The sequence below is a fragment of the Bos indicus x Bos taurus genome, chromosome 5 (genome assembly GCF_003369695.1).
Source record: "Bos indicus x Bos taurus breed Angus x Brahman F1 hybrid chromosome 5, Bos_hybrid_MaternalHap_v2.0, whole genome shotgun sequence".
NCBI lineage: Eukaryota > Metazoa > Chordata > Mammalia > Artiodactyla > Bovidae > Bos > Bos indicus x Bos taurus.
In genome coordinates, this window is record NC_040080.1 from 35,236,500 (window position 1) to 35,258,742 (window position 22,243).

General features: G+C 37.5%; 2 protein-coding genes across 2 annotated transcripts in view; both read left to right on the plus strand.

Moving 5' to 3' along the window:
- Window positions 1-13,196, plus strand: part of LOC113893436 (lymphoid-restricted membrane protein) — a 45,041-nt gene extending 31,845 nt beyond the window's left edge. The window contains exons 15-17 of the mRNA XM_027543428.1: window positions 1,042-1,143; window positions 2,155-2,318; window positions 12,676-13,196. Of these exons, the coding sequence (XP_027399229.1) occupies window positions 1,042-1,143; window positions 2,155-2,318; window positions 12,676-12,850 (441 nt within the window). The 3' untranslated portion in view covers window positions 12,851-13,196. The remainder of the gene's footprint in view (window positions 1-1,041; window positions 1,144-2,154; window positions 2,319-12,675) is intronic.
- Window positions 13,194-22,243, plus strand: part of LRMP (lymphoid restricted membrane protein) — a gene marked incomplete at its 5' end in the record, with an annotated part of 54,023 nt that continues 44,973 nt past the window's right edge. Inside the window, 3 exons of the mRNA XM_027543429.1 lie at window positions 13,194-13,383; window positions 20,574-20,635; window positions 21,736-21,816. Coding sequence (XP_027399230.1) covers window positions 13,194-13,383; window positions 20,574-20,635; window positions 21,736-21,816 — 333 coding nt within the window. The remainder of the gene's footprint in view (window positions 13,384-20,573; window positions 20,636-21,735; window positions 21,817-22,243) is intronic.

Here is a 22,243-nt window from a genome sequence, read left to right on the forward strand (position 1 = left end):
CAGAGCTTGCTCAAACACATGTCCGTTAAGTCGGTGATGCCATCCAACCGTCTCATCCTCTGCCGCTCCCTTCTCCTCCTGCCTTTAATCTTTCCCAGCATCAGAGTCTTTTCCAATGAGTTGACTTTTTGCAGGTGGCCAAAGTATTGGAGCTTCAGTATCAGTCCTTCCAATGAATACTCAGGGTTGATTTCCTTTGGGATTTACTAGTTTGATCTCCTTGCAGTCCAAGGAACTCTTAAGAGTCTTCTCCAGCACCATGATTTGAAAACATCAGTTTTTTGGTGCTCAGCATTCTTTATGCTCCAACTCTCACATCTGTACATGACTACTGGAAAAACAATAGCTTTGGCTATATGGACCTTTGTCTGCAAAGTGGTTATCTCTGCTTTTTAATATGCTATCTAGGTTTGTCATAGCTTTTCTTCCAAGTAGCAAGCGTCTTTTAATTTCATGGCTGCAGTCACTGTCTGTAGTGATTTTGGAGCCCAAGAAAATAAAAAGTAGATAATATTTAATTTTTTTTTTTCGTTTTCTGAATGTTGAGTTTTATTTTTTTTTCTTTTTTTTTTGATAATTTCCATATTGATTTTTAAAAATTTTTTTTTCTTTAATAGAAAATTATTTAATTAGTATACATGTGTTCCCCATCCTAAACCCTCCTCCCTCCTCCCTCCCCACACCATCCCTCTGGGTCGTCCCAGTGCACCAGCCCCAAGCATCCAGCATCGTGCATTAATTTAATGAATGAAAAAATATCCATGAAAATGCTTGCTTCCTTCTATTTGAGAGGGGAATAAAATGGGTAGGTGTTGTTCTGGAAAATAGTTTTAACTGATTTATTCAGCATATGTAGCGTAGAGAGTTAGCATCTTCACATGGCAACATCCTGGGATAAAGGAAAGTCACTGGGTGGCATTAGATAACAAGGAATTCTCTCTGATGGCTTTCTAAATTGCCTATATTAAACCTTGTCTAAATTACTTCTTTTTATATGCCTTTCACTGAATTCCTATTTGAAGGTATGGAATTCTTTTTCAGCATGAAGATGTTTCTGAAGTTGAAACACTAATTGATCATTTTCTACTGTGGGTAACTAATCCAGAGATTACTGTGAAAGAAAAGTGGGAGAACAAGCTTACTGTAAGTGTTCTGAATTTTGTGATTTTCCTGGTTTATCTTCTACATTCTAAACCCAGGTAGCACTTATTATACACAGTATCATTTCTAAGATTTCATTGCAGTGTTATGCCTTCTTATTCTGACAATGTGTGTAGAGTTTGCATCTGGGGGTGTGCATAAGGTTGTGTATATGGGTGAGAGTAAGAGTGTGATATGAAAAGTGTGAGTGAGTGTGAGGATATGGGATATGCATTGGAGAGACAAACAGTAAATAAGATGTAAATTAATAGTGTATTTTATTTGAATCCTTGTGAGAACTGGCTGGTCTAAGCTTGAATTTTTCCTTGGCTTTTCAAAATTCTCTCTGATAGAACGATTATTGTGCAGAAGAATCTTATTTTTGAGACTTTGACAGTTTTATTATACCAGAAGTTAGCAGAATATCAGAATGTGGAAACATTTTAGGTAGCTATTCCCAAGTTTTGTTAGACTGGAAGCATATAAAAAGAAATCTCTTAAATTTATTCATAACTTACTATCTGTACTTTACAACTTCCTAACATCTATCAGCCCCCTAAGTTAAGCTAAAGCAAGAAGTAAATGTTGAAAACTCTGGAGTGTTAATATCAGCCCTTTTGTCAATCTTACCTTTTTAAAAGGTTTTTAATATGGTTTTGAATATGGTAATCAACAAATACTGATTTTACTGCATTTCCTAGTCCCATTCTATTCTATTAATAAAGCTACTGTGATTATTGATGAAATGGCCACTTATCTTAAGAAAAAGAGAACAAAGCTCAATTTTAGGCACACTGTATGTACCCAATATGTACTTGTTAAATTGGGGTCATCAGTCCACAGCATCATCCATCTTTAGGCAACTGAGAATTGACATCTGTTCGATTAGAATTTTAGAGTTCAATAACAGTGAATGCTGCTGGTGTTGGAATGTCCAGAACATTTTCTATTGCCTGTTATTTCTTTATATTTAACACTGGAACAGTGGAACTTGTTTTGTGATTCTTCTTATAGGAATTCAGATATATCATGGAGGAGAAGCTAAATCTTTGCATCTTAATGCTGAACGACTTGAGAAACCATAAAGAATCCCTTGATAAAGAGTTTGCCAAATTGATAGACATTTTGAAGAGATTCAGGCTGGAATATTTTTATTTCAGAAAAGAATTTCTTTCCAGGTGATGATCCTTTATGTATAAGAGACCCCTACTTTATGTATATAACATGTTTGTAATTTGCCATGGCATTCTGTTTACTTTTTTTCAAGTTGTATACATTGATTTCAGGTGACAATTTTTCAGGGGGACCATTTTGTTTGACAATTCTGAATTGTGAAATAGTGTGAGATTGACCTATATATTCAAAATTGCAAGTAGTAAGCTTGAAATCTATGGAAACCCAAACAATGAGTTATTTTTCCTAGAGAAGGAGTTTGGAATCAGAATATAGAATTCTTTTAACCAGAAGGAGCATTAGAGATCATTCCACAAAGCTGCATAATTTTACAGAGGACTGAAGCAAAAGAATATAAACTGAATTGATCAAGTTTTGAGTTATTAATGGAAAACATATGGATAGCTCTGTAACCTCAGATATGCAGATGACACCACCTTTATGGCAGAAAGTGAGGAGGAACTAAGGAGCCTCTTGATGAAGGTGAAAGAGGAGAGTGGAAAATGCTGGCTAGAACTCAACATTCAAAAAACTAAGATCATGGCATCTGGTCTCATCACTTCATGGCAAATAGATGGGAAAACAATGGAAAGAGTGACAGACTTTATTTTCTTGGGCTTGAAATCAGTGCAGATGGTGACTGTAGCATAAAATTAAAAGACTCTTGCTCCTTGGAAGAAAAGCTATGACAAACCTAGAGAACATATTAAAAAGCAGAGATATTACTTTGCCAGCAAAGGTCTGTATAGTCAAAGCTATGGTTTTTCCAGGAGTCATGTACAGATGTGAGAGTTGGACCATAAAGAAGGCTGAGCACTGAAGAATTGATGCTTTTGAACTGTGGTGTTGGAGAAGACTCTTGAGAGTCTCTTGGACTGCAAGGAGAACAAACCAATCAATCCTAAAGGAAATCAGTCTGAATATTCATTGGAAGGACTGATGCTGAAGCTGAAGCTCCAATCTTTTGGCCACCTGTTGTGAAGAGCTGACTCATTAGAAAAGACCCTGATGCTGGGAAAGATAGACTGCAGGAGTAGAAGGGGATAGCAGAGGATGAGATAATTGGATGGCATCACCGACTCAATGGACATGAGTGTGAGCAAGCTCCAGGAGATGGTGAAGGACAGGGAAGCCTGGCATGCTGCAGTCCCTGGGGTCTCAAAGAGTCAGACATGACTGAGTGACTGAACAACAACAACAACAAATGAATAGCTCTATTATTGGAAGGACTTGCTGCTGGGTCTGTTGACTCCTATCCCACTGGGCTTTATGTTCCAACTCAGTATACAACGCTTTGCATTGGGCCCTAGTCAATTAAATTTCAAATAAAAGAAGTCATAGGGAATAGAAGACTAAATATAAAATGACTTACAATCATATCCTTCCTCTTACCTTAATTCTTATGCTTTTTTTGGAAAAATCTTGAAATGTGTGCACTTTGTAAACTAAACATACTAAATACTAAACAAGGATGGAGATTAAATCTTTTGTTAATCACTATTTATATAGCTGCTGATACTTTACTGAGCATTCACTTACATGCTTTTTGACTGGATAAATGAATGTGGGTGTAGTTGAAATTAGAATAAATTAAAAGAAAAAATCATCAAGTCATCAACTCGATGGACTTGAGTTTAAGCGAGCTCTGGGAGTTGGTGATGGACAGGGAAGCCTGGTGTGCTGTAGTCTATGGGGTTGCAAAGGATCAGACATGACTGCAACTGAAATGAAGTGAAAGGAAAAAAATATACTTAGCATAGTTGCTTAAAGAGAATAGCAAGAAGAAACGATTTTATTGCCCCCAAATAAGGAAACTAGATATCAGAGATATCAGAGAGAGGTTAATACCAAGAGGAACTATCAAAAAGATGATCTTTTGCTTTCCCTAAGAAGCCAGGCGCCCAGACTTCCCCATAGTGGTAAAGGCGATATGCAGTTAAGTAGATATGCAGTTTCCTTACACAGATACCATCTCCACAAAAGGGAGCGTTGAAATTCTTCTGTTTAGCAAAGAAGAACTATTTTGAGAGAGGCCTGCACTAGAGTCATCTTGGAGTAAGTGAATATTCTCTGTGATCCTATTAGACACACAAAACAGCCCAGTTAAATCACAGTACGGGTGATTCGTCAAAAGCTCACTGTGTTCCATGTAGTGCTAAAAATTTGACCTATGTTTATCTCCAGAGACATCATCCTGGTGGAGTTAAGTGACAGCTGGGATCAGGCCTAGATATGGTCTACTTCAAAACCTATGTTCTTTCAACTATCAATCCCCCACCATCTAGTTGTTAAAATCTAATATAATATTAGGGTTTCTCAGGTGGCACTAGTGGTAAAGAATCTGCCTGCCAATGCAGGAGACTTAAGAGACATAGGTTTGATCTCTGGGTTGGGAAGACCCCCTGGAGTAGGAAGTGGTAACCCACTCTAGTATTCTTGCCTGGAGAATCCCATGGACAGAGGAACCTGGCAGGCAACAGTCCATAGGGCTGCAAAGAGTCGGATATGACTGAGCATAATATAATAGTATTTTGCTCAACCTAGCATTGGGCAGGAGAAGGCAATGGCAACCCACTCCAGTGTTCTTGCCTAGGAAATCCCATGGACGGAGAAGCCTGGCAGGCTACAGTCCACGGGGTCGTGAAGAGTCGGACATGACTGAGTTATTTCACTTTCACTTTTCACTTTCATGCACTGGAGAAGGAACTGGCAACCCACTCTAGTATTCTTGCCTGGGGAACGCCAGGGACGGGAGCCTGGTGGGCTGCCGTCTATGGAGTGGCACAGAGTCGGACATGACTGACATGACTTAGCAGCAGCATTGGGCAAAATAATGCTCATCAATGTAAAGATGGCTTAGCTCCTGCCTTCTAAACATAATTTAAAAGACACAAAACTACAAAGTGGCTACACACAAAATGATTTGGCTATAGGTCTTAACTGTGAATAAGGACATGAGTGAAGTATTTTGTGGGAGTGAGAGAGACTTCTATGTTTAGATGAAGTAGGAAACATTTATTAAAAGCAAGCTTTTAGAAGTTAATTGTTTGCTGAGGAGAAAGCCTTCATTCAGGTGCAAGACAGATAGTTCCAGTGCTGAGGATTGGAAAGAGATGAGTGAGGCAACAAGAAACAGTGGAAGAAAAAAAAAAAGACCCTTAGAGGGCTTGGTGAGAAAAGCATGTGATCATTTGCAAATGCTTTTGTACATCCAAGTGCCACTTCTTTGCCGGACTTTTCCCCCCTCTAAATACTAGGGAATTATAGAAAATAAGACGGAAATCTTTACCTCCATAAAACTAACGTCTATTAAGAGACACAGATAATGAACAAACATGTAATTATATAGTACAATTCCAGGGAACAGTAGGTGATATGAAGAGAATTAAAACAGGATAAGAAGACCAAGACTGACCAGGGGCATAAGGACCTAATTTTAGAAAGAATGATCAGGAAAGGTCTGTCTGAGGCATAGTAAGTTAACTAGATAAATGAAGTGAGAAAGTGAGATATGTGATGATTTGGGGAGTATTCTAGGCAGAGGAAATAGTCAGTGGAAAGGACCTGGGGCTGTAATGAGCTTGGTATGTTTGAACAACAGCAAGGGGTCAGTATAGCAGGGGTGGGGTGAGTGCTGGGGAGTGGTAGGCAATGAGGTAGGAAAAATAAGCAGAGGTCAGGTCCTCAGCCTTGCAGATCACATTTAGGAATTGGGGTTTTATTTTGAGTAGATGGGAAGCCATTGACAATTATAAGCAGAGAAATAATATGACTTATGTTTTGGACATTCATTCTGGCTGCCAGGTAGAGAATTGTCTATAGAGGGCAAAAGTGAAAACAGACAGGTGAGAAGAGCTTTTTTCAATAACAGATCACCAGTTAGATATCTTGAAATCAATTTACTGGATTATAACCCTTTAAAGAAATAAACACAAAACATCAGAATACTTTGCATACAGGAAGAGTAAGTACTATTTAATAAAATTTTTGTTTCAGCCAGGTGCATGTGTGTGTGCTTGAGTGAAATATAAAACATTTACTGAGTCATGGTCAAAAAAGCTATTGTGTTAGGTGCCATTGTAATAGTAGTCCAGGTGAGGGGTATAATGTGAGCCAGGGTGATGGTTGTGAAGGTGATAAGAAATGGTTGGATTCAAACTGTGTTCTAAGGATAAATCACATCTGACATACTAGTAAATTAGATGTGGGAATGCAAGAGTCATCCTTGACTTAAGTGTTTTTGGTCTGAAAACTTTGTAAATGGGGCACTAGATGGTAAGATCTGGGGGAGACTCAGACTCGGTAAGACTAAAAAGTCAAGATTTAGCATTAGGACATGATAACAAGAAGAGTTGTTGAATTTAAATACACACACACCTAACCTCTTAACACGATAATGAAAATCTCTATAGAAGAAAAATCTTCAAAGTTTCTGTTGAATACCTTTAATTGATATTCATCTGCTAAATGACACTATCTAATTTGTTAAAGCATTTCTAAGGCTGCTGTGCTTCATATTCATAATATCAAAGTAAATAAATGTTGTAAATAAGATTTATAGGTGTAAGTACACATAAGTCATGAAAAACTTTAGTATTATTAAGTATGGATTTCTGTTGATCTTCACATTCCTTTTACTTTCCCTGGAAAGATAATGGATACTCTTGAGAGCTTAGACTATTCCTGGAAAAGATAAAAGTAGATAAAATGGATGTCTTAAAAAGCAGATGAGGTGATACCAGCAAGAAGGTGGAATAGAAAGTAATGGACCCTCCTTCTTCCAATAGATACACTGACTCAACAGTAATACATGAACAAATTCCTTTTGTGATAAGTCCAGCAGCTACTTAAGAGGCTCTTGTACCCTGGGTAACCATGAAATGAGCCACATCAATGCTGGTAGAAAAATTCTAAATACCCTTTCACCATAATTCCAGCTCCTAGCATAGTGTCATATGATCAGAAGGAACCCTCCAGCTTTGAATTTCTTTCTAGATAGGGAAGGAGTTGGACTGTTGTGCCCAACATTCCAAATTTGCTGAAGACTGCCAAGAATACTAGCTTCTGTTTCATCTGTGTCAAAGATGCAGATGGACTGGGTATACTCCAGACACCTGGGGGACACTGAAAATAAAGCAAGTGGTTTGTTTTAGCACACAATCATTCATCATAGTCCCTACCCCTGGCCAGCATAGAATAAGCAGATGAAAAATTCCTGATCACAGCTTCTCCCTAGGTAAGGAAAGGGTTGGATCATACATACAACACTGCAGGTTTTCTGGGGATTGCCTGCGAGATTGGCTTCTATCATGCCTGTATCAGCAATGATGGAAATCTCATACCCTAGATACTTAGGTTCCACTAAGAACAAAAATGGTGGGTTGAGCTAACATAAAGATTCTGAGGGATTCTTAGAATCTTTGCTCAAAGTGGTTGGTAAGGAATTTTTCCTGTAAAAGGCCAGTCTGTGGATACTGGGAGAGGTGGTTCTTTTTGTGAAGAACCAAAGACTCTTGTATGGGGAAATATATCACCATTTTTGAGGGATACTTTTGCTGGGTATAGTAAAACTATACACAAAGAGTCAAGAAAAATTAAGACATAGGAAAATATGTCTCAAATACAAGAACAAAATAAATTTCCCAAAACTGCACCTAATGAAACAGAGATAAAATATTTACCTCACAGAGATTTCAAAATAACTGTCATAAAGATATGCAATGAGGATGGGAGAGCAATGCATGGACAAAGTGACACAAAGTGAGGCTATTAACAAAAAGACAAAAAAAAAAAAAAACCAGCGACAAACAGAAGTACTGGAGGAGAAAAATACCTAAAATTTTATCAGAGGAGTTCAATAGCGGACTAGATCAAGTAGAATAAAAGATTAGTGAACTTGAAGAGAGATCTTTGGAAATTTAGTCAGAAGAGTAAAAAAAAAAAAAAGAGTGAAAAAACTTAATGGACATCATCGAGTAGACCAACATCTGTATTATGGAGTCCCAGAAGGAGAAGAGAGAAGAAAAGGGATAGAAAGGTTATTCAAGGAAATAATGGTTAAAAACTTCCAAAATTTGGGAAGGACCCCAGAGGCCTAAAGGATTTCAAGTAAGATGAACCCAAAGAAATCCACACTGAGACATGCTATAATCAAAGTGTTAAAAGTCAAAGAATTTTGAAAGCAGCAAGAGGAAGGTTTTGTCAGCTAAAAGGGAGCACTCATAAGACTATCAATGGATTTCTCAGCAGAAATCTTGCAGGTCAGAAAAGAGTGGGATGATATATTTGAAGTATTGAAAGGAAAGAACTACCAAACAAGGGCACTATACCCAGCAAAACTATCCCTCAAAAATGGTGATATATTTCCCCATACAAACAAAAGCCAAGGGAGTTCATTACCACTAGGCTTGCATTATAAGAAATGCTAAAGGGAGTTATTGAAGTTGAAATGAAATGGACTGTAGCCCATAAGGCTCCTTTTTCCTTGGAATTTTCTAGGCAGGAATACTAGAATGGGTTGCCATTTCCTTCATCAGGGGATCTTCCCAATCCAGGAATCAGACCCATGTCTCCTGCATTGTAGGCAGATTCTTAACCACTGTGCCATCTTGGAAGCCCTTAAACAGTGATTAAAAGTACACTAAAGTATAAAATTCACTAGTAATGGTAGATATATAGATACAGTCCTGGCCTGAGCCATTAGGCAAGGAAAAGAAATAGAAGGCCTTAGCACTGGAAAGAAAGAAGTAAATCATTTCTGCAGATGACATGATCTATATATAGAAAACCCTAAAGACTCCACAAAAAGCAGTTAGAGCTAATAAATTCAACAAAAATGCAACATACAAAATCAACATACATAAGTCAGTTGCATTTCTATACACTAATAATAAATTATCTGAAAAGGAAACTGAGAAAACAATCCTATTTAAAGTAGTATCAAAAGAATAAGATAAGAATAAACTTTAAGGAGATAAAGATCTATACACTAAAACTGAGACAGTGCTGAAATAAAGATGTAAATTAATGGAAAGACATCTTGTGTTTATGAATTGGAAGACAATATTGTGAAGATGTTCATACTACCCAAAGCAATTTACAGATTCAGTGCAATCTCTGTTAAAATTCAAATGGCATTTTTTATAGTAATTTGTTTTTATTCAGTTACTAAGTTGTGTCTGACTCTTTGTGACTCCATGGACTACAGCATGTCAGATTTCCCTATCCTTCACTATCTCCTGGAGTTTGCTCAAAATCATGTCAATTCAATCAATGATGGTATCTAACTGTCATCCTCTACTGCCTCCTCCTTTTGCCTTTAATCCTTCCTTTTCTAGTTAGTCGGCTCTTCACATCAGGTGGTCAAAGTATGGGAGCTTCAGCTTCAGCATTAGTCCTTACAATGAATACTCAGAGTTGATTTCCTTTAGGATTGACTGGTTTTATCTTGAAGTTCAAGGGACTCTCAAGAGTCTTCTTCAGCACCACAATTCGAAAACATCAGTTTTTTGGCACTAAGCCTTCCTTATGGTCCAACTCTCACATTTGTACATGACTAAGGGAAAAACCATAGCTTTGGCTAGATGTACCCTTGTTGGCAAAGTGATGTCTCTGCTTTTTAATATGGTATCTATTTGTCATAGCTTTTCTTCCAAGGAGGAAGTGTCTTAATTTCATGGCTGCAGTCACCATACATAGTGACTCTGGAACCCAAGGAAATAAGATCTGTCACTGTTTCCACTCCCCCCCCCCCCTTCTATTTTCCATGAAGTGATGGGGCTGGATGCCATGGTCTTAATTTTTTGAAAGTTGAGTTTTAAGCCAGGATTTTCACTCTCCTCTATTACCCTCATCAAAGAAAATTCCTAATATTCATATGGAACTACAAAAGACCAAAACAGCCTTGAAAAAGAACAAAGCTGTAGGTATCACACATGATGATTTCAAAATATATTACAAAGCTACAGACCAGTGAAATAGAGTAGATTGTCTTGAAATAAACCCTCATGTATATAATCAACTAATCTTCAAGTAGGGTGCCAAGAATACACAATGGGGAATGGATAGTCAACAAATGAAAATGGATATCCACATGTAAAAGAATAAAGATGAACCTTATCACATGCCATATAGAAAAATCAACCCAAAATGGATTGAAAAGTTAAACGTAGCTTAAAATTATAAAACTTCTAGAAGAAAACTTGGGGGAAAACCTTCATGACATTGTTCTTGGCAATACTTTTTTGGATATGAAAGGCATAAGCAACAAAAGAAAAAATATGCAAGTGAGTCTACATGGGACTAAAAAGCTTCCACACATCTGAGGATATAACAGAGTGAAAAGGTAACCTATTGAATGAGAGAAAATATTTGCAGAGCAATTATTTGAAAAGGGGTCAATATTCGAAATACGGAAGGAACTTCTACAACTCAGTAACAAGAAAAATCCAATTTAAAAATGGGCAAAAGAAGTGAATAGACCTTTTTACAAAAAAAGATATAAAATTGACCAACAAGTACATGAAAAGATGTTCAACATCATTATTCATCAGGGAAATGCAAATAAAAACCACAATGAGTCATTCACAATGATGAATGAATCACACCTGTTCGGAACGCTATTATATTTTTTAAAAAAAATCCCAAAATATACCAAGTGTTTGTAAGTGTATAGGGAAATTGAAACCCTTGCATACTGTTGGTAAGAATTTAAAATGGTGCAACTGCTATGGAAAATAGTTTGGAGGTTCTCAAAAAACTTAAAAATAGAATTACCATATGATCTAGCAGTCCCACTTCTGGGTATATATCCAAAAGGATTCAAATCCAAAATCTTGAAAAGATATTTGCACACTCATAATCATTGCAGCATTAGTCTTAATAGCCAAGATGTGGAAGCAATCTAAATGTTCATCTAGGATGAATAAATAAAGAAAATATGATATATACATACAATGAAATATTTGCCTTTAAAAAAAAAGTTTTTGAAAGCTTTTTGAGAAAAGAAGGAAATTTGCCACAAATCTTAAAGGTACTATAAGTGAAATAAACCAGTCACATAAGGACAAATGCTACAGGATTCCATTTGCATGAAGTGTATAAAATAGTCAGACCTGTAGAAGCAGAGTAGAATGGTGGTTTCTAGGGGCTTGGGGAGGGGAAATGGGTGGGTGTAATTCAATAGATATAGTATCAGTTGTGTAAGATGAGTAAGTTCCAGAGATCTTTTGTACATCATTGTGCCTATAATTAACAACACTGTATTGTATACTTTAAGGTATATAGGGTAGATCTCAGTTTAAATGTTCTTACCACAATTTAAAAAAAAAAGAAAAAACTGACTACATGCTATTGAACAATGCTGAATAGAACGTGTGTTTTGGTAGTTTTTATTTTTGGTTAGGGTTTTGTTTGCTGGCTTACCACAGTGGTAAAGCATTCTCTGAGACCATTTTTGTCTCTCCTATGGTCCTTCTTATAATCAAGGCTGGATTTATGCCAGTGCACAATGGGATTCTGACTATGTATGAACATTTGAGAGGCACGCAAAAAGCCTAAACCTGACCGTGTCTTCCTCACTGTTTTGAAACTCCTGAAGGATATCATTCCATTGAGCTAAGGTCCCTATTTAGGTCAAGTTGCTTCCAGACAGTCATTGATGTGTTAGTACATACCATGGTTTAAATAATCTCATTAGCTAACAGATACATTTGTATATATTTTGAGGTTTAGGATTGGATCCAAAAGAGAAATAACATTACAACAGTAAGAGATTTGAGGTGAGGAAGAAAGGGGAGGGGAGAGACTTTAGAAAAGAGAAGACTGCAGTGGAAAGACTAACTGCTCACTTTTATCTATTCTTGAGAACAGCCCTTCCTGTGTTCGAGGCATGTATTATACCATGATTGACAATTCTTAAGGAGAAAGGCTAATGTCATGAAACAAAGTGCTTATTTCTTTTGTTCCCTCTTTTTTCCTTTCCCTTCTTTCTTTTTCCTTTCTTTTTTTTTTGAAAATGCTAGATGTGATATGTAAATATTGCACCTGTCACAGTGACCTCATTGTGGTGCCAGTGTAGCTAAAAACTATGAATGTAGCTTGTGGGGAACTGAATATTCCAATGTAGAATAGGAAACGGTTTTTTATCTGTAAAGTGAGGTTATTAGACTAAGTGAGCAATATAATTGCTCTAATTAAATTTCTATATTTGTGAACCATTTATCTGTATATAAATACTTTCACTTTTCCCTTTCATCTCTGAAGAACTGTATTAAGTTTGAACTTGTCATAACTTCTGAGGGTTAACTCTTGGTTGAAATGTCACTGACAGCTTGTGGTTGGCACTTTTTTTTTTAACTCCAGGCAGAAACAACTAGAAACAATCACACAATTGCAAGAAGTTACTGTCAAGCAGGAAGCCATCTTCAGGAAGCAGGTCCAAGAAGCCAGCCAGTGGTTGGAGGAGGCAGAGAAGCAGGTAGGGTGGCCTTTGACTGACTACATTACAGGCACAGGAAGTCTCCTCAGATGTCCTTAAAACCCTGAAGTAAAAATGGAGGAGGAAGCAAAAAAACAAAGAGGAACTGCGAAGTTCAGTCCCTCTCGACTAGCAGTGAGCGGAGGAAGTAAAGGGGGAGTTGTAAGAGGCGGTGTCAACAGCCTGCTGATGAAAGAGGCAACTTTGCAGAAGGAGGCAACTTGACATATCAGGACTTTTACCACTGTAGAAATAGCTCAGGCATACGAAGCGCATGCAAACACAGAATTGCAGAAGTTCAGTGGAGGCTTATCGCTTCCCTGAGAAGAAAAGCACATTTTCAGTTTCGTGTGCATAATCAGAGTGAGCATTCAGTTGCTTTCTTTCCCGGCCACCCTGCTAAAATCCAGCGTTAACTGTCGGTATCCAGGTGGAGGATGGAGATGGGGCAGCCCACACTGCCGGGGAAGAAGCGAAGCCTTCACTGCATAAATTAGAACAAGCAATTTCAGATCAACGAAATCTCCAGACTATAAATACCGAGATAGTGAACACTTGCCAGACACTTGGGCAGAGGACAAGAAAACCAAAAAGTGAGTAGCCAATATTTGTTGTGTTCGAATTCAGTCCACTCTGAGGTGAGGGGCAAAAGGGCTACAGCCATTTGTCTTGATTCCAGCTACTGTATTATTACTGAACTCACGGTGCTGAAATGGCTCTAGAAGGCAGAGTTATGGGCATGCACAGAGGTCTGCCTAGTGGCTAAGAGGAAGAATTTAACCATTAACTTTCCCTTTTTGTTGTTTATGAAAGCTAGATTTTTCCATGACTGTTATTTCTTTAAAAATTAAACAAGAAGGAGGGAGGTTCAAGAGGGAGGGGACATATGTATACATATAGCCGATTCACATTGTTGTATGGCAGAAACTGACACAATATTATAAAGCAGTTACCCTCCAATTAAAAATAAAAAATTAAAACTTCTCAATATCTGTAAATGTAAACATGGAAAAAAATCTTGTATGCCTGAGATAGTTGAACTTGCAAATTGTTTACATATTCTGCTCTGATTTTATTAGCTGGTTTGTACCCATCACATGGTAGAAAAGGCCTGCCTCTCTGGTTTTTTCTATTTTCTTAAAAGCAATTATTTTAGGGTTGAGCAAAAATACTTATGAATTCAATGTGTATCAAAATATTATATACATGTGAAAAGTCTTTAAAAATATTAAGGCATTCTTTATATATATATATATACACACACATATATATAGCTTTAAAAATTAGAATATTGTAATTTTTCTGTATTACCTAAAAGTGGAGAAATGTTTACTGAGGATTTGGGTGAGAAGACAGTTGTCAAATGACAGATGTCAGATTATTTTTAAGCTTATTTTATTCTAGAAATATAGTTCAATAAAAGTAAAGCATATATATATATAAAACCATTTATCAGACAAATGCTTTTGTTCAACCAGCTTCTTGTTCTAGCTGTATGAAAGTTCCCTTTATAGAAGGTTACTGATTTGGGTCATAACTAACTATAAGCATGGAAATTTTCAGGCTTGTGTTTATTTTGGATTTATTGTACCCTTTCTGCTGTTATCTGAGAAAGCTGTTTAAGCATTTAAAGGAACTGGCTAGTTCTAAAATAGCAATGGTTGTTCAACACTTCATTATTATTATTTCTAAGCCTTGTAGCACTTGCTCATTTTCAGTAACTCTAAGTATCATTGTACTCTGCTTCACTGTCAGACAATGTAAAGCATGCTTTAAGTTATGTAATCTATATGTTGTTTTTTGTATTGCTCAGAGGGCATTGGAAAAGGTCCCCTTGTGATTAGAGTTGTTCATTCTGAAACATGAATGTGCCGTCATTAAGGCATTCCAAAGTTGGTTTACAGTGTGTTTGCTTTAGATGCTGTGCTTTGAGGTCTAATCTTTTGATCCAGTTATATTTATCCTTTGGTTAAATCACTATTATACCTCACAGTTTTGTAAAATGAAAAATGTATCCCCTCCTCTGTTGGTCTGTAGTGCCTTCTTGGAAAGGCCAAGTTTTACAACTTATTCCAAAATATACATTCTTAATATTATGAACTTGCTCTTGTCTTCCCAGTGTATACTCGGGATAATTGGTCCAAATATCATTTAAAACAGAATATGAAAGCTACCCTGAGTGAGATGCATGTATTTTTGTCTGGCTGGATAAAGTACGATGAATGCTTCCTTTCTGTCTTGAATTGCTCACTGCATATGATACAGCATTGCTTTATCAGCTCCTTCATTTGCTAGTATTTTTTGTTCCCCTAAGAAGGCATGCCTATCAAAATTTTGCTCTGATGACCTTTTGCTTATGAAGATCTTTCTAAGAATACCCTGAAAAATAAACCTGTGCAAGAAGAGGGAAATTTGGGTAGCACATATTTTCAAGAAGTCTGTAGAGAAGATTTTCCAGAGAGACTGTGAACAGATGTCAGTGAGCTAGGACAGTTATCACACAAACGCATCCTCACACATTCCACCATGACCACTACTACCACATACTATCTGAATTCTGACTCAGACATTTGAATTCTGAGTCAGAAAACAAAACTATTTAAATACATTTTGTTCTTGTGAAACTGTCTGGTTAGCTTTATAAATTCATTAAATGTCATGGCAGTTGCTCTCTGCTTGTACCTAAGAAAGGTTCATTAGCAAATTGTGTGGGGATGCAGTTGTTTAGTCCAAAATTTTAGGTTAATGACAGTGTTCTCAAATTGGAAGTAGGAAGTTGTTTATGACATTTGATGAGATGCCCTGGATTTACTGTTGACTGAGAAAATTGTTCAAGTTTTCAGTTGCCACCAGGACTGGACTGATTTATGAGGTAATTAGTATACACACTTGCCCTCCTGAAATATGCCATTAGAATTATTAAATGTCTTGAATGGTAGCATGCATCCTTTCTTCTGCTTCTTTGTATGTATCTCTTAAGTATCTTATTAACAAGGGCAATACTGGATGTATAAATGAATGTTTGCTTTGAAAATGAAGTGAATAAAGCTTCTTAGATCTGGAGTATGCATACAGCATATTAGGGTGAATCTGATGTGCAGGAAACAGAGACTAAATGATCTAATCCAAGCTATCATCCCTTTATTATTCATCCATTTTTTTATCCCATCTACATAAAATCTTCAGAGAGTTGCTCATACAGTAGACAGTGAGTGAAATCATAAATAATTCCTTTAGAAGGCATAAATATTTCTTTGGGGAAAGAGCCTGAGAAGCTCCTGTATATTATAATTCTGTATTTGAACATAGAATCTGACATGAACTTTAGAGTAGGCTGTCACCTAGATGAGCTCACTGGAAATTCTCTTCCAGCTTCTATACTTAGCATGGAAGGCATGATGTATGGGGCAGATAACAGTCTTACAGCTTTGAGGTTGAATGTGGTTGTGTACTGAGAAATTAAAACACAAGAGTGAAATGAGACTGGAAGGGGAATTTAAGTGATGGAGATACTCAAAGATAGGTGTTGGGATGAGGACCAAGGAGATAACAAAATTAAAACATGGCTTGCTGGACAGTTCTGATGGGATGCGGGCCTCTATTGTCCCAGAGGAAAAATGCATGAATGGATAAAATAATCTAAAAGGAAGTATTGCAGTGATAAAGAGGATGCTGCTGCTAAGTTGCTTCAGTCATGTGAAAATCCCATGGACGGAGGAGCCTGGTGGGCTGCAGTCCATGGGGTCACTAAGAGTTGAACACGACTGAGCGACTTCACTTTCGCTTTTCACTTTCATGCATTGGAGAAGGAAATGGCAACCCACTCCAGTATTCTTGCCTGGAGAATCCCAGGGACAGGGGAGCCTGGTGGGCTGCTGTCTATGGGGTCGCACAGAGTCAGATAAAGAGCATAGGATTTGAAGTTAAACCTATGTTCTGACTCCAAGTCTACAAAAGAACTTTATGAATTTGGGCAACTCTCTACCTCTCCGAACCTCAGTATCTTCTTCCAGAAAATGCCAGAGTTCTTAATTTATAAATGCTGTAACAAAAGCACAACAGTAGCTAGTGAGTGGTTGGCCATACTGGGTAAGGTCTGTTCTGCAGGAGTATATTTCTGTATGTAAACTACCTCATTCACAATTGACAAATGGGTGAAGACATGTGAGAACAATATGGACGTTTCATTCAGTTTACCTGGGTATAGCATCTGGATTAGTAGGAACAGAACTATAACCTTCAGCAGCAAAGGAAAAAACCCTCAGCTTGGCTGCTGACAGGCAGCAAGAGGCTTTCAGCTTTATTTTAAGAAAATTAAAAACAGGTGTCTGCACCTGGGCCTCCTTGCAGAGGAGTGCCGTCCCGGCCCCGGCCGAGCTCTGCTCTGTGGCAGACTGTATTCCCGCCTGCGTTTGTTTCAGCAGCCCCACAGCCTCCAGGTTCCGCTTTCATGGGCATTTTCTCAGCAGCCCCCCGGCTCTGTGCCACTTAAAGTGTCACCAGCATTTCCACTCTGTTGTTTTTGTGCATTCTAGGATTCTGGAGTCAGCCTTTAGCCATTTTAAGTCTGTATGTCTCAGTGATCTAAGCTGTCTTCCCTGGTACTAATGACAATTGTGTTCAATAGTGCTTGGGTTACAATGTTGCATATACATTTTTAGTGGTCTCTTCCTAGCCCTATTTACCTCATAAGCTCCATTATTTTTGTTCTTATTGTAGTTTTTATTTATTTTTAAATTTTATTTGTTTTTGCCTGCACTGGGTCTTGCTTACAGCACGAGGGTTTTCTCTGGTTGTGGTGAGCAGGGGGGCTGCTCTCTAGCTGTGGTGCACAGGCTTGCATTGTGGTGGCTTCTCTTTTTGGCAGAGCACAGGCTCTAAAGCCCAAGCTTAGTAGTTGTGGCCTATGGGCTTAGTGGCTCTGTGGTATGTGGGTTGTCTCCAGACCCCGGATCCAACTTGTGTCTCCTGCACTGGCAGGCAGATTCTTAACCCCTGCACCACTAGGGAAGCCTTGTTGTAGTTTTTAAATTCTTAGTTATTGCTGAGTAATTAGTATATCATGAAACGTTCAGATCTTAAGTGTACTGTGGAACCCGTTTGACAAGTGCACATGGAAACACAGAACTTCAATAACCCCAGAAACCTCCTTTGTGTTACTTCCACTTCTACTTCCCCACCACCAGGAGGAACCAGTGATCTGATTTCTATCATCAGTGGGTTCTAGATGGGTTCTAGAATTTAGGCTGTTCTAGAATTGAGTTGTGTAGTATAAACTTTTGTGTGCTTCTGTCTTCCCTTCATTGTGTTTATCAATGGGATGCCTTTTCATGGTTGAGTTACATTGTTTTGTAAGAACATTGCACACTATGATTATCTTTTCTCCTATTATTGAACATCTAAATTATTTCCAGTTTTGGGTCTGTGTGTGGACCTGTGGGGTTTTTTTAACCTAGGATAACTATCTAGGAACAGCTGTAACTTTAACATCTTAAGAAAGTGCAAACAGTTTTCATAGTGCTTGGAGCATTTCATGCTCCTTCCAGCAGTGTATAGGAGTTCTAGGTATCTGATTTTAATTTTTTGGATTGATTGGCCATTGTTGTATTTCTTCTTTGTGAGCTACCTAAATCTTTTGCCCTTTTTCAAGTTAAGTCCTTTGTCCTTTTGTTATTGAGTTGTAGAATTTCTTTTCTTTATATATTTTGAATACAAGAACTTTGACAGATATATGTGTTGTGAATTATTTTCTTCTAGTCTGTGGTTTTCAAAGAACTTTAATATTTTTAATGCACAATTTAATAGAACATTCAGAAATGCTATGAAGTTGACTAACATTATTATGGCTCAATATTATGGTCTTGATTTTCAACAGCCAATCAATTGCAATGTCTTAGTGCATAATCATTTAGAAAGTTGTTTTATTTCAGCTTCCTTCAAAGGCTGAATGTATCCAAGACAACTGGTCTCATCCTACATCACAGATGGCAACAGCAGGGAATACAGTGGCCATTGTTTTACTCGCTTCCATGTAAAACCTAAATGTCCTGGAGACATGGCAGGTTCAACTCCAAACACATAAAGAAGAATGCAAAGATTCATGCAAATTAAGGTCATAAGCCAGCTTGTTTTGCCTTATGAAACATATGAAAATCGTTGCTACCCATTGCACAAAACATCTGTTGAAATGAGGTTTACAGCTTGAATGTTTTGAGATTGACTGTTTCTAAAACCCAAGACTGCCTGATGGGGAAGCAGATGGGCAATTTAGACAGTCTTATACTAACTCGTTATTTCTTCTGAAACACAAACTTATTTAGAAATTCAAAGACAGTGTATTGAGATATACAGCTTCAGAAGTATAATGTTGGAAACTGGTTAAGAGAACAGAGCCTTCAGAAAACTGATTAGGAGAACAGAGCCTTATTCCTTAATATAGTGAACACAGGGATTTTTAAAAAATTGAGTCTATACTTGAGTTCTAAGTATTCAGAATTTAATTCTTTAAAATTACTTAAATATGTTAAAATAGATTTAAAATATATTCTCCTCCTTGTGGGCCTCATAAACACTGTCAAGCTTAGTTGAAAAATGTTAGTTTTACAAAAAAAAATTCATATAAAATAAATTTTACATTGGTAATTTTCCACAAATTGGAGGTTTTCAAGCTTTTTTCCCTGGAAAATGTTTATAATTAGATTTTGTACTTTTCACATGTATTAGCATTATTTTCTATGGCTCAGAATTTCTTCAGGCTACTGAGATATAAAACTGTTGGTCTTTAAAATAAGAAACACCAGATTTCTGTGTGTTTTGGACACCAGAGTATCTGCTGTTAATTTTCCTGGCTCTTAGTGACTTTTTTTTAAGTGGCAGCTATTAATATGCCTCCATCTAGCAGAGCTTCCTACCCTCATTTAATTTTTGTTTTTAATCATCTGTGGGCTGAGAAAACAGTCAAGCTTGTGAGAATTATGTATAAATTCTGAGCCCACTATTTGAGTGAAGTATAGGACTTGCCACATGAATAAAGGGCATGGATATCAACATCTATTTTGGTTGTTCCAATGATTTCAGCCTATTTTCTGGTTCTTGGCTACTTTTCAAAGGGTATGGATTGTCAAATAAGAAATGTGTTACTATTTAACTTAAAAGTTAAATAGGTGTTTTTCTCACTTTCATTATTTCAGAGATGAGAATTTGGAAGTTGCTGGGAAGCAAATTTTCAGTTAAGTAGAAAGACAAATATTTTTAATTTCACAAAAGAGGATAGTGAATGGAGCACTGTCCTGAGTCTGATCTTAGCTCCATGAATAGCCAGTTACGCACTTCAGTCTTCTGGACATCAGTGTCATCACACCTACTTGTAGGATTCTGGGGCTCTGGGGCTCTGTTTCCAGGGCTTCCTTTCCTTGTAGCTTGAGCAGAGGCTTATTAAAGAGACAATTTCCCCATGGGTAGGAGTTTGGATGGAGTGACCTCTGAGGTGTATTCCCTTTTTAACATGAATAATTCGGTGACTCACTTGTAGGAGATAATTCACTTGCATTGATCAAGGTTAATTTTAAATACTCAAGGGCAATAATAGTTTAGTTGCTCCCTCCTGTTTTGTTCTTCTGCTTTCCCAGTTTGATGAGTCTTGAGAACATCATTCTCAAAAGCCATTGTTTTCTCTCTCCTTTCCTCAGGCCCCAGATTTAAAGCTGTTAAAAGTTTATGAAATGCATAAAGGGAGGCAGTTTACAAATTGTCATATTAAGCTGGTTATACATTCTCTTTATAGCAACAATTCAGCCACTAAGAAAGAAGTTAATTAAAGGACAACTTCATGGCTTGCTGTTTCAGGTAAAAAACAAACAGAAAGACCCAAACCCCTGTGATACGTGTTTACTGTGGGGAAGTTGTCCAGTTGGTGTAAGATTTTGAAGCTAAGTTATAATATGTAATAATTTTAGTCATAAAGTTAAATAACTGACTTAGAAAAAGATGCTCTGGTGAACTTTGTCCTTTCATGCATTTTTGAAAGCATTTTGCAAAACAGGAGAAAACACTCATCAGTGAGTGGTTCCTAATAACATCTTTTAGAGAGGAAGCACCTCAGAATTTACTGTATCTATTAGCGAAGAGCCAGTTTTCTAAGCTTAGTCACATCCCTTCTGAGACTCTTGAGTAGGCTTTGGTGGTTGTTGTCTCTTTTCTTTCCTGTTTGAACCAAGCTCTCAACTCCTTTCTGTCTGGATATCTCAGGATATCCATGGTGGAGTTAAATGCGTTTCTTTCCCTTATGACACTTGGTGAATTCCTCCTTTCTGTTCATAAATGAAGAACATAAGGAACAGTAAGATTGGCACTGGAGGGAAGGGGCTGGAGGAGGAAAAAGAGAAGGGTGACATTTGCATGTATCTGTTCCCAGGGCATAATGCAGGAACATCTGTTTAAACAGAAAAAAAATTCATGTCAGAGATTAAGCTAGGCAGAGTGCCTAAGAAGCCCCTTACAATAAGTTGAACAGGAAAAATCTCCATATCTAAATGTGCTTTAATCATCTCAAGAACACCAGTTTTCTATTATAATGTAACTGATAGATATGTATCTATATCTTTGAGGAAAGTCACAGTTTTATTGCTGTAAAATTTTCACAGACACCGTTTTCACTACTCTGAGTTATGTCTCCAACAAGCTTCTCTGGCCTCTGCCTGAAGATTCAGTGACAAAGCCATTTAGTTTCCTGTTACTGATCCTTGAATTTCATTCCTAGAATAAGTAATGGGGAAAATGCAATGAGAAGCTTACCATTATAAACCTGTTCCCTTAATGTAAAATACAAGATAAATAACTACTCTATTTTCTCCCCCTCAGTTAACATCACATCTTTAATGTGTTTTGTATCTGTGACTCTTCTATCATCCTATTTTTGAATATACTCTACCATTTTCTCATGACAGAGCTGTTTAGATGAGGAATTTCCTCACTGTGATCCCTTGTCCTGCACAGAAAGAATTCATCAATTTCTCCAGGAACAGCTGGTAAGTTTCAGCTTTTTGAAACTATTTAAGTGCCAATTGTGAACTTACTGTGCAAGTATTAGTAAGTTAGACCTCTATACTAATTTTCTTGAGAGATTATCAGGTGAAGCAATATACCTATGTTCTTTTCTTTTTTAAGGCTTGAATGCCTGATTTTAATTTTTATTTAAGGTTCACTTGTTATTTATTTTTGGCTGTGCTGGGTCTTCATTGCTGTGTGTGGGCTTTCTCTGGTTGCGGTGAGCAGGGGAGCAGGCGCTACTCTTCGCTGAGGTGTACAGGCTTCTCACTGTGGTGGCTGCCCCTGTGGCTCCCTTCAGGCTCTAGGTGCACGGTCCTCAGTAGCGTGGCTCCAAAGCTGGAGTGCTGACTCAGTAGTTGTGGTGCATGGGCTGAGTTGCTCTGTTGCACGTGGGATCTTCCCAGA